The 15487-nt window shown below is 65.2% G+C and overlaps 7 protein-coding genes across 7 annotated transcripts; 5 read left to right on the forward strand and 2 right to left on the reverse strand.

Moving 5' to 3' along the window:
• Positions 1-1577: 1577 nt before the first annotated feature.
• On the forward strand, positions 1578-2229 carry EMIHUDRAFT_227247 (hypothetical protein; the record flags this gene model as incomplete). Its single annotated transcript, XM_005788104.1, has 4 exons — positions 1578-1594; positions 1682-1738; positions 1921-2086; positions 2116-2229. 4 exons carry the CDS (start codon positions 1578-1580, stop codon positions 2227-2229), a joined length of 354 nt encoding a protein of 117 aa, XP_005788161.1.
• A 289-nt stretch (positions 2230-2518) lies between these two features.
• EMIHUDRAFT_362910 (hypothetical protein) lies at positions 2519-3008 on the forward strand. Its single transcript, XM_005788105.1, has one exon. The coding sequence runs from the start codon at positions 2536-2538 to the stop codon at positions 2968-2970; it is 435 nt and encodes a 144-aa protein (XP_005788162.1). The 5' UTR covers positions 2519-2535; the 3' UTR covers positions 2971-3008.
• Positions 3009-3880: 872 nt separating this feature from the next.
• EMIHUDRAFT_440893 (hypothetical protein) lies at positions 3881-7556 on the forward strand. The gene is given in 4 exon segments (XM_005788106.1): positions 3881-4064; positions 4081-7060; positions 7071-7164; positions 7178-7556. 1 exon segment carries the CDS (start codon positions 4411-4413, stop codon positions 6997-6999), a length of 2589 nt encoding a protein of 862 aa, XP_005788163.1. The 5' UTR covers positions 3881-4064; positions 4081-4410; the 3' UTR covers positions 7000-7060; positions 7071-7164; positions 7178-7556.
• Positions 7557-9198: 1642 nt separating this feature from the next.
• On the forward strand, positions 9199-10260 carry EMIHUDRAFT_227252 (hypothetical protein; the record flags this gene model as incomplete). The annotated part of the gene is made up of 2 exons (XM_005788107.1): positions 9199-9741; positions 9922-10260. 2 exons carry the CDS (start codon positions 9199-9201, stop codon positions 10258-10260), a joined length of 882 nt encoding a protein of 293 aa, XP_005788164.1.
• Positions 10261-10575: 315 nt separating this feature from the next.
• EMIHUDRAFT_227253 (hypothetical protein) lies at positions 10576-12133 on the forward strand (the record flags this gene model as incomplete). Its single annotated transcript, XM_005788108.1, has 5 exons — positions 10576-10581; positions 10614-10709; positions 10739-11176; positions 11524-12025; positions 12108-12133. The coding sequence occupies 5 exons, from the start codon at positions 10576-10578 to the stop codon at positions 12131-12133; spliced, it is 1068 nt and encodes a 355-aa protein (XP_005788165.1).
• Positions 12134-12163: 30 nt separating this feature from the next.
• EMIHUDRAFT_227254 (hypothetical protein) lies at positions 12164-13687 on the reverse strand (the record flags this gene model as incomplete). The annotated part of the gene is made up of 4 exons (XM_005788109.1): positions 12164-12622; positions 12722-12784; positions 13229-13341; positions 13630-13687. 4 exons carry the CDS (start codon positions 13685-13687, stop codon positions 12164-12166), a joined length of 693 nt encoding a protein of 230 aa, XP_005788166.1.
• Positions 13688-13772: 85 nt separating this feature from the next.
• Positions 13773-15485, reverse strand: EMIHUDRAFT_110659 (hypothetical protein; the record flags this gene model as incomplete). Its single annotated transcript, XM_005788110.1, has 1 exon — positions 13773-15485. The coding sequence occupies one exon, from the start codon at positions 15483-15485 to the stop codon at positions 13773-13775; it is 1713 nt and encodes a 570-aa protein (XP_005788167.1).
• Positions 15486-15487: the final 2 nt, after the last annotated feature.

Raw genomic sequence — 15487 nt, forward strand, 5'->3', positions numbered from 1 at the left:
GCCGGCCTTCCCACAGCCGGCTGCCGACCGGCTCCCCCCTTGTAGAAGGCGAAAGACCCGTGTCGGTTGTATAGTCCATGGGCGGCCCCTCGGCGAGTGTGTGCCCCGAAGTCCTAAGTGTGCGGAAAACGGACGGCGTTGCGAGGGATCGCCCCCTCTCTTGAGGTTTTTAAACCCCTCCTGCCGTTTATGGGAAGCGTCTGGAAAGAGTCACCTCCCATGCCCCCCGGAGAGGCCAGCCGCCCAGAGGGGGAGACGAAGTCCGGCCGCCGCCCGAGGGTTTACGACCCCTCCAACAAGTCGCGCGGGCGGGGGGGGGGGGCTGGCGGTTGTGGGGCCGTGGGGTTGCGCGTGCGGTGGGTGCGGTGGGTGCCTGGGCCATCCACGTGGCCTCGGAGGCAGGAGGGTCGCCCTCGTCACCGTAGTAATGTCTCCACACCGCCAGTGAGAGCATGCGGATAGAGCAATACGTTGGAGGGGTTGCAATCCTCGGGCGGCCGCAGGACTCCGTGGTGGTGGGTGGCGGTTGGGGGGTCTGGGGAGGGCTGGTGGCACCCACCTCCATCACCGACGTCTCGACGCTCTGGCGAGCCTACGCGAGGAAAGAGAGGGAGCGCGTGGTGCGAAGGGTGGGGGCCGGATATGCAGCGGCGCGACTGCGTCTCGCATCGGCTCCCTCAGCATAAGGTTTCAGCAATTTCTTGGCGGGGCCAGTTTCAGGGTAATTTGGTTCAGTAGATCCTTCACCGGGAGCGGAATGTGCGTGCGGATTTGAGTCTTCCGCGCCGGCGGCGGCGAGGCCGCAGGGGTGGCGAGGCAAGCTGCGGCGGTGCGACTGGACCTGTTGTGTGCCCTCCCGCAGCAGCGAAAGGAAGAAATTTTTCTGGCGAAGGGCAGGTGGGGACCCTGTCCTTTCTCCCACCCCCTTGTTTGGTGTGTCCATTTTCCGTCGTAACTTATTTATCGCTCGTCGAATGCGAAACCAGTTCGCTCGCGACGCCGCCGCCGCCGCCGCCGCCGGAACGACCGACCGCGGCGGCCGGTCGAGCGGCCGCCCCGGCCAGCGGCCGTATCGAGCCTGCCCGTCGCGAAGGTGCCCCTTCGACCTCGCCTCGCTGCTTGGTGTTTCTGAACTAGTGGGGGTTGTGTGCGGGTTGTGTCTGGGAGGGAGGGAGTGAGTGGGGTGCAGGTTTGCTCACCCACGGCACCGGGAGCACTTGGAGCACTTGGAGTCCGGGCCGGTGCTTTTTTTTGTGTTGTCCGGTGCTTGCACTTTGAGTGCCGTGGGGCTCCTGCCCGTGTCCGGGCGTGGAGATGCGAGGGTCGCCCCCCCTTGCCCCACCACTTTGTGTGTGTGGAGACGTTTACGTGTACCTTACCTCACCTGGACACGGAAACACACACACAGGATTCCGTGAACAACTGTGCGTCGGAGCGTCCGGGAACGTGGCCTGGGGCTACGCCTGGGGCTACGCGTGAGCAGGCACATCGCAGCCCCCGGCCACACCGCCTCGCTCCCCTACCGCCGCCGCACCCGCCACCGCCAGCGCGGTAGACAGCCGACCCACCAAGCGGGCATGCTCGCAGGTGAGAGGTGTGACTGATGATTGACTCTGTGACTGCCTCCTGCTCACACGGGCGCCCAAGCATTTTCGAGCCTCCCGTCCGACGCGCTGCCGAGGCTGCCCTTCACGTGTGAGGGCCACACAACCTCCTACGAAGGCGAGACGGTGACGGGGTACACGAGCTCTTACGAGACGGAGAACGGCGTCACCACATGCTGCGATCAGGCACGCGCGAACGGGGCGATTTGCGGTTTTGAAGTTGTATGGCTCGACCTGCGTCCAGTACCTCGGGACACGTTGCACCCTCGCGCCTGCCCCCCGCTGGCTCTCTGATACACTCCCCGGACTCCGCGAGCGTCAAAAACAGTGCGGCAGTCGTCGACGGGCAAGCGTATCCGATTATCCAATCGAATGGAGACTTTGACGAGGCCGCTGGCGCAGAATCGATTGCCCAATCTAATGGAGACTTTGACGAAGCCGCTGGCGCAAGCTCCTATCGTCCCTCTCCCGGCGCGATCAAGGTGTCATTGTGTATCACAGCCCGGTGTAGTGCCTCGGTAACCGCAGAACTTCCAAAGAGCGTCATGAAAGGACAGGCACTGCAACTGGAGGCATTTTTGACGAAATCACCGGCTGCACTTACTTCAATAGAAAGGCTGCTTAAGTAAGGGGAATCAGCCTGCAGTAAGTAAGTATTCATTCATGGAAAAAAAGCTTGCAGAGATAAGGGGGAGCAAACGTGATTAATTTTGTATGTATCTCACTCAGGGAAGAACAGTCTGTGGCGCAAACGCGAAACGCTCCTGCCATCACAGTGCTCGGTCGGTTCATCTCTTTACACTTTAGCGGTGTGCTGCTAACAGCGTATGGGCAGGCAAGACACATCGACAAATCTCGAGCGTGACAAGAGTGCTCCAGAGCGGTCCAGAGATCCGCCAACCTCATTCGAAGCACAATGCTAGCTCTCCAGATGCCCTTCCCGCGCCACGACCTCTTCGACCTGGTCGACGCATTCGCGCACACCCCGCCACGCTGCCACTCCTCCGAGCTCCGCGAGACCGAGGACGCCTTCCACCTCGCGTTCGAGGCGCCCGGCGTCCTGCCGTCGGACGTCGACATCACGTTGGACGAGGGGGTGCTCCGCGTGAGGGGTGAGTCCAAGGTCGAGCGCAGCGGCCTCAACTACTGCGGCAAGATCCACCGTGCTGTTGCTTTGCCCGCTGAGCGCATCGACCCAGAGAAGGTGCAGGCCACGCTGGAGCACGGCTTGCTGCACGTGACGGTCCGCAAGCGGGCGAGGGCCGAGCCCATCAAGGTTCGGGTTGCGACAAGCCAGCCCGCCGCCGAGGAGAAGGCCGATGGCACCACCGCCGCCGAGGACGACGCGATGGACGGCGTCCAGTGAGGCGCCCCGTGTGCGCGGCGGCCGGGGCCGCGGCGCGCGCCCCAAGCGCGCGCGCCATATAGAAGTCTTGATACTTGAAGTGTGTGGGTCTGTGCTCTCTGACTCTGTGGTAGGGGGTACTGTGCAGTGAAATAGTCGTGGTGCGCTGTGTGAGTACCAGAAAAATGCAGGGCTTAGCGCCCAGAGCTCCACGGGACCACGCTCAGTGCCAAAGGAGCCGTCGCCCACCCCCCGCCGCGACTACTCGCTGCTCCCGTCGGAGACGCCGGCGCAGGCGCCGTCTCCGGCGAGTGCCTAGGCGACTAGCGGAGGCGGAGGCGGCGACTGCGACCAGTCGAATCAAGGTGGGGAGAAAAAGAAACAAAGTCTCCCCCGCTCAAGCCCGCCGTCGACCTCTTTGCTAACGCCGGCTCCTCGGCCGCCGGCCCCTCAGCCGCGTCCCCCCACGCCGCATAGGCACCAGCAGGGCCCCCGCACCACACCCGCACCACATCGCACTGTTCCGAACGGGGCTCGGGGGTCGAACTCTCGAACCACGGGGCGAACTCTCACGGACGGGGGGAAAGTCACTAAGTTAGAGAGTAGTAGGTAGCACGCCAAGCCGGTGCGGCTCGACCACAGTGGGGGAGGTGCCTGTGTCACCTAGTTGTGTACGGACGATGTATGTATGTAGAAAGATGAACAACAGTCAGGCTCGGACTGGACACCAACGCGGTATGGGTGGACGCGGGACAGATGATGACGACACGCACGAGCGACACACAGACACAAACAGGCTCACAAGACACACAGCCAGCGGGCTGCCACACACCCTGAGTTGGCGTACACATAACTCAGGGCCACATTCTCCCGGTCGCCCCCCCCCAGCACGAGAGCAAAAAAAGAATGATGTCCCAGCGTCCTGGTCGCGTCCCAAGCTGAGGACCTGCTGCCGCGTCTTGCAGTCGTGTCGAGGCCGCGGACAACCGCGTCCCACGCCGACACGTGCACGCAGCCACCATGATCCAGTTCGACGAGCACGGCTTTCGCCGCCGGGTGGAGGAGGCTTTGGTCACGCTGCAAAAAGTGCTGCACTCCACGCGTCGGCCGACCTTCGCACTCGACGTACCGCACTCGTACGAAGATAAGTACCTTCTCGCCGAGTTTGTTACCAACTGTGGCCTCGCCGCGCAGTGCACCTGCCTCGAAGCGCTTGGCGTGGGCACCCAACAGCTTGCCACGCTCGTCGAGTGGAGCGCGAGCGAGACTGTCACCCTGCGCCTCGCCGGGCGGCAGCGCTGCACCTTCCTCCGCGAGGAGGAGCGCGAGGTCGAGTCCACATCCAAGGTCGTCAAGGAGAGCACTATCTTCGGCAAGTCCGAGCAAAAGGTGGTCACCCGGGTCAACGAGTGGTTCTGGAAGATCGACGTGGAGTGGGAGCTCGTTGCGTACGCCGGCACGATGGGTGGCCCGCGCCAGCTGCGGCTGCAGGGGCGCTCGGGCTCGGCCCAGCTCAAGACGACAACGTCGGCGACGCCAGAGCCCGCCGGCCAGGTCGAGTTCATCCCGACAGAGGTTCCGATAACCTGGCTGCTGCAGCAAGTCAAGCTGCCGGGGGGACTGGTGGGAGCGGCGCACGTTCTCAGCTTCAAGATTGACCGCGACGCCGAGGGCTGCCGCACGCCCCGGCGCAACCCGCAGGTCGAGGCAGCGCTGCACGCCGCTCGCGAGCTGTGCGCGTGGTCGAAGAGGGTCTGCCAATTCATGAACCAGCGCATCTTCTCCAAGGCGGAGCGCTGCGCAAAGGTGCAGGCGCACACCGGCCGCGGCTTCCTCGCCTTGATCGCCTCCACTCACCAGCCAAGCGAGCTCTTTGTGCCAGTCCTCCCCCTCTTCGAGGCGCGGGCGGCGGAGGAAGAGGCGGACGCAGCCGGCGGCGACGGCGACGGCGGCGACGGCGACGGTACGCTCGTGAGCGTCACCGCGGCGGCGGCCGAGGCGGCGTCCACCCCGGTCCTCCGCATCGGCGACATAAACGCGATGCTGGCTGAGCAGCGGCGCGCATTGGAGGCCAAGTGGGCCACGCTCGCCGACGCCTGCCCGCCAGCGGACGACGGCTCCCTCCTCTCGCCCGTCGAGCTGAAGCTCTCCATCGCGGTCAAGCACTTGGACGACTGCTGCTCGCAGCTCTCGCAGGGCGTCGACTACATCGAGGCGATGCTCAAGAAGCAGCTGCTCGACGCCGTCGGGCGCTTGGTCACTCCCGCAGACTTCCAGCGGTACATGGACTTCCACGGCCAGCGCCTCTTCAAGCCCGAGTATGCGCCCAAGCCTTTCTGCTTCGCCGTCCGCCGCCCCGACCACTACCCCGAGGGCACGCTCACCATCGAGCACCTCTCGCCGGACCGCTCGCGCGGCGCAATCCACACCAGCGGCGCAATCCACACCATCTGCCGCCGTGTGGCCGAGCCGGTCGCGCCGATGAGCTTCGCGCTCGACGCGGCCACGCGCGTCAGCTTTACCGGCGAGCGCTTTGTGCACGCGTACCTCGCGCACCAGTTTGGCGACCCGCCCTCCCCTCCTCCTTCACCACCGCCACCGAACTGGCGGTCTCCGCCCGCGCCGTGCACCAGTTCCGGTGCGTCGGTACTCATGCTGGGCGCACGCGCGCGGCAGTTCTCCTCCTTCATGCTGCTGCTCGGCCGCATGGGACCGGCAGGCACCTTCGAGCAGAAGCACGCCCTCATCTTGCAGAACAAGGACGCGGTCGACATCCCGCTGATGCTCGAGGCGCTGCCGTCGGCGACGGAGTTCCGCGACGCGATCTCGAGCCTGTCGCCGGAGCAGCAGCGCTTCGCCAAGGCGTACCGCGCGATGCAGCTCGAGGGGTCCGTCTTCGGCATCCTCGTCATCCAGCTCAAGCCGCAGCTCGAGGCGCTGCTCAAGCTGCCCCACGACGCGCTGACCAAGGAGATCGCGCTCACGCAGCAGCTGCTCGACCTCTTCATCCAGTACCAGATCCCGTCCGACCTGCTCACCTACGCCGGGCCCGCCTCTGCGTCGCCCGAAGAGAAGCTCGAGGCCGTGCGTGGGCACGTCGCCGCCATCTACAAGATGGTCGAGGCGGCCAAGGAGGGCGAGCTGCATGCCGCCAGGCAGCAGGCGATGATGGAGCAGCCATTTCATGAGTACGCGGAGTCGTTTGGTGACACGAGCGCCGGATTCTCCCTCTTCCAATGCGGCGATGCATCAGCGAGGTCGGCATCACCGCCGGATTCACCGCCGCGCCGCAATGCCCGCAGCATCCAGCGCACAGCCAGCAGCGCCTCTGCCGCCCCCCCACCCCGCCATAGCGCTGCCCAGAAGCGCGTCCGGATGCCGGTCGCTGCGTGCGCAGCCGGGGCGGCACCGCCCGGCTGTGGCCCGCCCCCACCGCCCGGCGCGTCGTTTCCGGCGCCAACCGCAAAGGCTACGCCAGCGCCCATCGCCGGGCCGGCGGAGGCGAAGGCGAACGACGACGACTTCGACACGGCGGACGACGTGGCGTCCGAGCTCGACTACACCAAGATCCCCTCGACGCTCGACGCGAAGCTGCTGACGGCGGAGGGCGGCGCCGCGATCCGGCCCACGACGATTAAGGTGGGCGAGACGTGGACGAAGCGGTCGCAGAAGGCGCTGCTCGGCAAGCCGAAGGAGGAGGCGCTGCACACCGAGGAGCAGCAGCGCGAGAAGCAGGCCGCCTTTGACCTGCTCGACGCGCTCTCGTGCTCGGGCGCGCTGCCGATCGCGTGCTGCTCGCTGCACGTCGTGGTCGCCGCCACGCACGCCTTCGACCAGTCGCTGCTCGACACGGTGATCCAGCAGAACGTCAACCCGATCGAGAAGCTCGAGCGCTCGTCGCTCCTCGTCGCAACGACGATCCACGACGCGCCCGCGGGGCGGCTGCTGCGCGACGAGGTGCGCGAGCGCGTCGCGCGCTTCGCAGCGCCGGAGCTCCTCGGAGGCGACGCTGCCGCAGCGGGCGAAGGCGCGGTCGCTGATCTGCCGTAGTGAGAGCGCGCCGCGGCCCACTTGCACCATAGCGGTGCTTCACATGAGCATGAGGCAGCAGGGGCCGTCTCATGGCACGGTGTGGCGCCCCCTGCTTCTGGGGCGCCGAAACTAGATATGCCTCACTCTCTTGCTCCTGCTTGGGGGCCAGGCCCAGGGTTGGGGGGAGTAGAGATGGTTGGGCATGGTGACTACGTTTGCCTTTCGTACAATGTCATGTGTGTTTGAGTAAACTACGCCGGGAAACTTCTCTCAGTCCACACCAAGACCAACCTGAACCAAAGCCGAAACCACCACGTCGACCTTGCCATCCTGCGCAGCTGGCGCGCCGCTGCTGCAATCTTTTTCGGCAGCGCGACGTCCTTTACGAACGACACGACGAGGGCCCGTCGAACCCTTGGCGACGCGTTGAAAAATCCCCGTGCCTAGTAGTTTTCGGGGCCCGAGCTCGGGTGCGTCTGGTTTCTTTTTTTTACCTGTTTTAGTGCCAGTGCGCGCCAGTCCCGTGCCCAGTGTTGTGCGAGCGCCATGTGTTTTCAAATTCTTTTTTTAGTGCGACACTGGTGCCAACCTCGGCTCACAAACCTTCCGACTAGTGTTTCACGATACCGCCAACGGATGTTCGCCCTTTTCGTCGCCGTCGCGCTCTCCTTTCACGCTGCGCGCCGGCCAGCGGCGCTGATCGGCGGCAAGCGGAGGTGTGACTGATGATCGACTCTGTGAGCTGCCTCCTGCTCACGGGCGCCCAAGCATTTTCGAGCCTCCCGCCCGATGCGCTGCCGAGGCAGCCCTTCACGTGTGAGGGCCACACAACCTCCTACGAAGGCGAGACGGTGACGGGGTACACGAGCTCTTACGAGACGGAGAACGGCGTCACCACATGCTGCGATCAGGCACGCGCGAACGGGGCGATTTGCGGTTTTGAAGTGTATGGCTCGACCTGCGTCCAGTACCTCGGGACACGTTGCACCCTCGCGCCTGCCCCCCGCTGGCTCTCTGATCGGACTCCCCGGACTCCGCGAGCGTCAAAAACAGTGCGGCAGTCGTCGACGGGCAAGCGTATCCGATTATCCAATCGAATGGAGACTTTGACGAGGCCGCTGGCGCAGAATCGATTGCCCAATCTAATGGAGACTTTGACGAAGCCGCTGGCGCAAGCTCCTATCGTCCCTCTCCCGGCGCGATCAAGGTGTCATTGTGTATCACAGCCCGGTGTAGTGCCTCGGTAACCGCAGAACTTCCAAACTGCAACTGGAGGCATTTTTGACGAAATCACCGGCTGCACTTACTTCAATACAATTCACTTACAGCGGCGACGGCCTGCGAATTCTCAAGGTCATCCGAGGGCGGTTTCAAACAAAAACTCACAGAGAATTTTCCCAGTGGCCAAAAGACGAAAACGCTCTTTGTCAAATGCTGCTCCGGGACACCAACAGAAGGTACAATTTCGGCGGTTCAGGTAGGCGAGCCATGGTCCTATCTCAATTTCCTAGGTAAGGGATGGGTGGTTGCAACCACCCAAATGCTGGGTTCTATCTCAATCACGAACTTTGATGGTACAGCCATTACCGGCAGCACTGAGTTGGTCCAGGGGCAGGCAAAAGGCCTCAAAGTTGCCCTGAATGTACCGTCTGTGGGTGACACCACTGTCAACCTCGTGTTCAAAGAAGACAAAGCTGACTGCGCGTTTGGAGCTAGTGCAGGGGATCTTTTCCCTGCATCGGCTACTTCTCTTCAAGCCAAGATAGTCAATAACGAGCAGACGGCAAACTTCTATGTGAAGTGTTACGATACTGCATCTACTTCTCTGGCCAGCAATTTTGTAAGCGGCGTCAACGAATACCCCACGGCGGCAGTTACTGCGGTAATGACAGTGCGAGAAAACGTCTTCCATCCACCCTCGAACGAGGGCTCGGGCAAGGACCTAGACTCGGAGGACCTCACCCTCCTCCTCCTCACCCACACCCTCCTCCTCCTCACCCTCCTCCTCCTCCCCCTCCCCCTCCTCACCCTCCTCCGCCGCCGCCGCCGCCTCCTGCCACACCTGGGCCATCGGAAGCCGGATACAGTCAACCGGAGTCCGGCTAGTCCGTTTCGACTTTTCTTTTATCAAAGAAAAAGAAAACTGTGCGCATCCAACAACTTTAGACGAATTTATTTATTTAGGTAGAACGGCGTTTGCTGGGCCCATCGGTGCAGATGATATCACTGCACGATGTAAATGCGGCCGTGGCAGCGTTTGCGGAGCGCGAGGGAATCAGGGAGGCGAGGAGGGCGCGACGAGAGGCGGAGGAGGCGGCTGTGGCCGTGGCGGGAGCCAGAGAGTTGGCATCGTCGATGCGTGCGCTTCTGGACCGCTTCGCGGCCGCCACCGGAGGGGAGACGGAGGAATCGGCCCGGGCGTTGGATGCGGCGAGTGCGTTTATGTTGGAGGATGCGGCGCATGCCTTTGCGTTGGATGCGGCGAGCGACATCTTCCCGCTCTCGCTTCGTGCCGAGCTGACTCAAGCTTCCGACGCGCTCCAGCACGCTCAGCTGCTAGGCGCTGGGCGTGAGGCGGCAGCGCGCGAGGCGGTAGCGCGCGAGGCGGCTGAGCACACCGCAGAGCGTTCGGCACTCGATCGGGCGGCGGAGCGGGCAGCGAAGAGCGAGAAGGCCGCTGCCGCAGCGCTGCGTGCAGCAGCCGCGACGGCCGCACACCGGGCCGCCGCAGAAGCACAGGGTGGAGCTGAGCGCGAGGCGGTGCGTGCACGGGAGGCGGCGGTGGCCGCGGAGGAGGCGGCGGCGGAGGCGGCGCAGAGGGCGGCGGCGGCGGCAGAAAAGGCAGCAGCCGCGGTGAATTTGGCCACGGATTGCGAGCAAGCAGCTGAGGCCGCTGCGGCGGCGACAGCTGCTGCTGAGGCTGCACGGACTGCATGCGAGGCCGAAGCGGCAGCTGCCGCGGCCGAAGCGGCAGCGAGCTACAACGAGGCGCCTGCAAGGCTCGACCAAGGGTCGTCCTCTTCGGCTGCAGAGGCGCCGGCTGCGAAGGAGGCGGAGCCGCCGCACGACTTCGTCTGTCCGATCACGACCGAGGTGATGAGCGACCCGGTGATGGCGGCGGACGGGCATGCCTACGAACGGTCGGCGATCGAGCGCTGGCTCGCGACCAAGTCGACGAGCCCGCTGACGGGCGAGGAGCTCGACTTCACTCGGCTCTTCCCCAACCACACGCTTCGGCGGCAGATTGGCGAGTGGCACGAGGCGCATGCGGGACGGTAGCAGCTAGCACGGGAAAGGGGTGGCCTCCATGTAGATCGTAGTTGTGGAGATCTTCTTACTTCTAGTTGCGTATCTAGTACTTCTCTGTGGTGGCGACGTGCCCTCCCATCCCTCCCTTGGGTTCGCGATTGCGAGGATTCTTTCTTTCGCTAAGTGGGAAAGTGCCTCGCCGTCCTCTCGCACAGGAGTCGCTTAGGCAGCTCCGACCCGTGGTGTACCTGTGTTAGTGCCAGTGCGCGCCAGTCCCGTGCCTAGAAAGAAAAAAGAAAACGGGCACGCCAAACGAGCAGGATTTTAAAGAAAGAAAGAAAACAGATGTTGGTGGACTCAACGAGCCCTTCTGGACTTTCCAGGACTGCTACTACAGGGAGCGGAACAAGGGTCTGTACACCGCGGACCGGCTCAATCCAAACAACGAAGACCAGCTCCGGGCCATCACGACCCGAACGGTGACCGCCACGGCCTCGAGTGCCCGGAGGAGCAGGACTACTACCCTTACTGGCACCCCACCGTGTGGCGAGATATTGCTGTCATCACCGACACGCCGGACCAATGCGACTTCTCCTGCGCTGCCTCGCAAAACGTCGAGGACTATGGCCGCTGCTGGGACAAGACCACCTACGACTCGCAGGACGGGCGCTGCAGGCAGCTCAGGGGCAGGCCGAGAGACAACAACAACAGCCCTCGGGTGGAGGGCCCAAACAACCAAGTCGAGTGCGAGAAGGGCATCACCGACAACGACGGCACGTTCAGGCCCGGCAAGTGGATCGAGGGCGGGAGCTGGGACACCTGGCCGCCGGACTGCGAGAAGGCGCCCTTCAGCCGCGACAACCACCTCGGCAACGCCGCCGACAGGGACGTCTGGCACGAGAGCGGCGGCACCCGCCACGTCGGGGCCAACCGCTATCGCTGGAAGGTCCCGGCGCGTACAACCGCGAGTTCCCTCTCTGGCGCAAGTACCCGTACACGAGTCTGTTCGAGGACGAGGAGACCGTGCGCAGGTTTGCTTAACTTGAGCAGGAGTACACCTGCTACCCAGCCGGCATGATTGCACCCACGCCGCCGCCTTCGCCGCCTTCGCCGCCGCCTTCGCCGCCGCCGCCGCCGCCCTCCCCCTCACCGCCGCCTTCGCCCCCGCCCTCGCCCTCGCCGCCGCCCTCTTCTTCGCCCTCGCCGCCGCCCTCGCCGCCGACTACTCCGAGTGGGCGCCGCCTGAGTGAGGTGGGAGCGACACCGAGGGCATCTGAGCTCGTTTATGGGCAGCAGTGCGTCCCCAGCGGGCTATGCGACGACAACATCGACCCGAATGGAAACAATAATGGGCAGTGCCTCAACAACAACCCCGTGGCGACCAACCAGAATGAACGCAATAACGCAAACTGTCTCAACAACTGCAAGGATTTGAACGCCGCCACGGGCTACTTCGACGGTGGCCTGGTGCCGCTCAACCCCTGGCTCTCATTGGAGACGACCACCTACAGCTACATGTCGACACGGAACAACGACTTCAGCAACCGCAGTCAAAAGGGGTCGATCGTCGTCCACCCGTGGAAACTCCCCGTCATCCTCGGGGGCATCGACCATCGTCTTCTTCTTCCTATCAATTTTGTCCGCGGCCTGCTCATCGCCGCCCGCTTTCTCACAGCCTACGCATGCAAAGGGTACACTGCCTCTTGCGCTCTCGCGGCGGCTTGCGTGGCTCGCGTCAAGACTTGGGTCGCCTTCGGATCTGAGTCGCACCAACGCTCCGTCAAAAGCTCCGTCTGTGATGTCCACATGGCACCCCGGGGAGAAGCTTCCCACGAGGGGGCGAGCTTTCGACGAGCAGTTTTGCCGGCTCAATCGAGGTCAGTTTGAACGACAACTCGCTTGATACAGAGGAAGACGATGCCGCCATCGCCGCTCAGCTAGCCGCCGCCGGCTTCGATGAGATCGAGCACTCCTCTGGTGTGAGTCCGCCGCGTGCAGTGGGCCGTTCTGCCTGCGAGTCAATGAACTCCCACACCCCGTCGGACGCGACGATGATGAAGCGGTCGCCGTCGGCCTCTGGCGTGTTGGCAGGCGCGGCGCCGAGATCGAACCGCTTGATCTCGGGGTCGGGGATGACGCCAAAGCGCTTGCACTCGCCGTCGCCGATGGAGCGGGACATCGCCAAGCCCACGCGCCCGTCGGCCCACACTCGCGCGGGCGAGGCGCCGCTCGCGCCCGAGACGACCCCGCCCGCGCCGACGATGCGCTCGTACTCCTCGGGCGAGTCCGGCTTGCAGTCGACCGAGTGGTCCCGCGCCCGGATCGCTCCGTCGCGCACGTAGCCGAGCACAGCTCTCGAGTCGCCAGAGCATGCCGTCCAGACGGTTGTTCCCTGCATGTAGACGATGATCGATGTGCGTCAAAGACGCACAGCAGCGCCTCGTTGCACGAGCCGTTGAACGGGTAGTGGAGAGCCTTTGAGCCTTGGCACCAGCCAGGCAGTTGATTTGGCCCTGGCACCAGCCTTGGCAGTTGATTTGGCCTTGGCACCAGCCTTGGCGGGCGGGCACGCGGGACATGCACAGGCGCCAAGGGGCGCAGCGCCGACAATCACGGCGGTGATTGCGGCGCAGGTGGGGGGACGGGAAGTCCGTCGGCGTTGCCGGGGGCCCAAGGAAGCGCGAGGGAAAAATTCCGCCGCTGAGGGCGCTCGTGCGGCAATAGCCGGGTGGAGGGGGGAGCGTGCCGGACGGGGCGTCGTCGCGCCGTCCGATGGTCTGCTGCCCCGCGCAGCAACCGTCGGGCGACGACCCGGGGGCCAAAAACCCGGCGACGACGGCGCTCTGGATGGGGCGTGACCTCCTGCCTCCAACCTCCTTCCTTTTTGAGCAGGTGTGACGCCGCGCGAGCGACGCTCCGAGATCGCCCGAGATAGCGCGGCGCGGCCCCGAGATCGCCCGAGATAGTGCGAGATCGCCCGAGATCGCGCGGCGCGGACCGGGTCGAGCGTGGATGGGTTGGGAGCGAGGGGGCGAAAGTGTTCAGTGCGGTAGATGGTAAGCTCGAGGCGCGTGAGCCGGACTTGTGAGCCGGACCACCCCCTCTTGTTCCCTGCGTTGTTGAGCCAGGACTCAACATACTCGGGCTGTCCATCCCAAACTGTCACTCCCCTTTCTCCCGGCCGGGGTGGGGCGCGCGCGGGGGCGGCGGGTGTGCGGCGGGTGTGCGGGATGTCTGTGGGCCCGAGAGCGATATGCCATGTCCGCCTTGCGTTTGTTTCATAACATCGAAGGCTAAGCTCAAAAGAAAAACCGCAGACGAAAAAACGACACGAAAAAGAGTTTAATCGGAGCTTCACGACTACTGGCCGAAGGGAAGCAAGAGGGGAGGCACGCGGACCTGTAACGGCGTTGTAGGTCCCCTGCGCACTACATAGTCCAATCCCGCAATCGCACATGTGCACCGAGGCCACCGACGCGACAACAAAACAAGCCTCGCCGCTCTCTCGACTACAACGGCTTTGAGAGAGAGTCACGGCCCTCTCAGGCAAGCAGATCGCGCAAGCGCTGTCCTTGCGCCTGCACGGCCGCCACCTGCGGGTGGGCCTGCAGCGCCGCCGCAGCCGCCTCGATCGCGCCCGCGGCTGCTGCGCGCTGCTTGCGTGCGAGCCCCGCGGCGTCGGTGCCAGAGCACACGATGGCCAGCGCCCCGCAGCCTTGCTTCTGCACTTCCGCCACCTGCGGGTAAGCCTGCAGCGCCGCCACGATCGCCTCGATCGCGCCCGCGCCTGCTGCGCGCTGCTTGCGTGCGAGCCCCGCGGCGTCGGTGCCGGAGCACACGTTGGCCAGCGCCGCGCAGCCTTGCTTCTGCACCCCCTCCACCTGCGGGTGAGCCTGCAGCGCTGCCACTATTGCTTCGATCGCGCCCGCGTCGACTGCGCGCTGGCTGCGTGCGCCCCCTGCGACGTCGGTGCCGTAGCACACGTTGACCAGCGCCCAGCAGCCATACTCTTGCACCTCCGCCTCCTGCGGGTGAGCCTGCAGCGCCGCCGCAGCCGCCTCGATCGCGCCCGCGGCTGCTGCGCGCTGGCTGCGTGCGCGCCCTGCGGCGTCGGTGCCGAAGCAAACCTTAGCCAGCGCCCCGCAGCCTTGCTGTTGCACCCCCGCCTCCTGCGGGTGAGCCTGCAGCGCCGCCACTATTGCCTCGATCGCGCCCGCGGCTGCTGCGCGCTGGCTGCGTGCGCGCCCTGCGCCGTCGGTGCCGGAGCACACGTTGCGCAGCGCCAAACAGCCATAATGCTGCACCTCCGCCTCCTGCGGGTGAGCGCGCATCGCCGCCGCAACCGCCTCGATCGCGCCCGCCTCTGCTGCGCGCTGCTTGCGTGCGAGCCCCGCGGCGTCGGTGCCGCAGCACACGTTGGCCAGCGCCGCCCACCCTTGCTGTTGCACTTCCGCCTCCTGCGGATGAGCCTGCATCGCCGCCACTATTGCCTCGACTGCGTCTGCGCCCGCCGCAAGTTGCCTGTTCTGCACCTCAATGCACAGAATAGCCAAACGCTTGCACGCCGCAGCAGCGACGCGGCTGACCGACGCGTGCACGCGCAGCGTCGCCGCCGCCGCCGCAACGGCCATCGCCTGCACCGCCGCATCGCTCGGCGGCGCGTCATGGGGCGCGGCGCCCACGCGCTGCCGCACCCGCCGTCCTCCCTCCTCGCCGCCCTCGCCAGCCTCGAGCGCCGCCACGCGCAACCGCAGTTGTGAGTTCTCCGCGCCCTGCGCTGCCAACTGGGCTTGCAGCCGCTCGTTCTCAGCGCCTTGCGCCGCCACCTGGGCTCGCAGCGGCGCAACCTGAGCCTGCAGCGGCGCCATCATGCGCTGGCACACGGCGAAGGGGCACGTCGCCTCGTGCGCTGCCTTGTCTGCCAGCAGCCCTGACCACGCGCAGCCAGCCTCCGCCGCGGAACACGCTCGCGGCCGCTGCGGGCAGTCTTGCTCGTGTGCGGCGACTTCACCGCGCGTCGTCGCCAGCCCGCAGTGCGAACACGCCGCCGGCAGCGCCGCGATCTGCTCTTCGTGGCTTCGGGATCGAATTGCCTGGCTCAGCGGTCCGAGAGCCATGCGGCACTCGGGGCAGCGGCGCGGGGCTCGCAGGTTGGAGTCGCAGGAGGCGCAGAAGACGTGGCCCTCCCGGCACTGGTGCTGCTGCCCGTCCTGCACCTCCAGGCAGACGGGGCACTCCAGGCGCTGGGCGGCCATCT

Source organism: Emiliania huxleyi, assembly GCF_000372725.1.
Source record: "Emiliania huxleyi CCMP1516 chromosome Unknown EMIHUscaffold_138, whole genome shotgun sequence".
Taxonomy (NCBI): domain Eukaryota; phylum Haptophyta; order Isochrysidales; family Noelaerhabdaceae; genus Emiliania; species Emiliania huxleyi.

Bases quoted from the DNA above. Each gene is read 5' to 3' on its own strand.
- EMIHUDRAFT_440893 (XM_005788106.1), top strand. From the start codon at position 4,411: ATGGGTGGCCCGCGCCAGCTGCGGCTGCAGGGGCGCTCGGGCTCGGCC.
- EMIHUDRAFT_362910 (XM_005788105.1), top strand. From the start codon at position 2,536: ATGCCCTTCCCGCGCCACGACCTCTTCGACCTGGTCGACGCATTCGCG.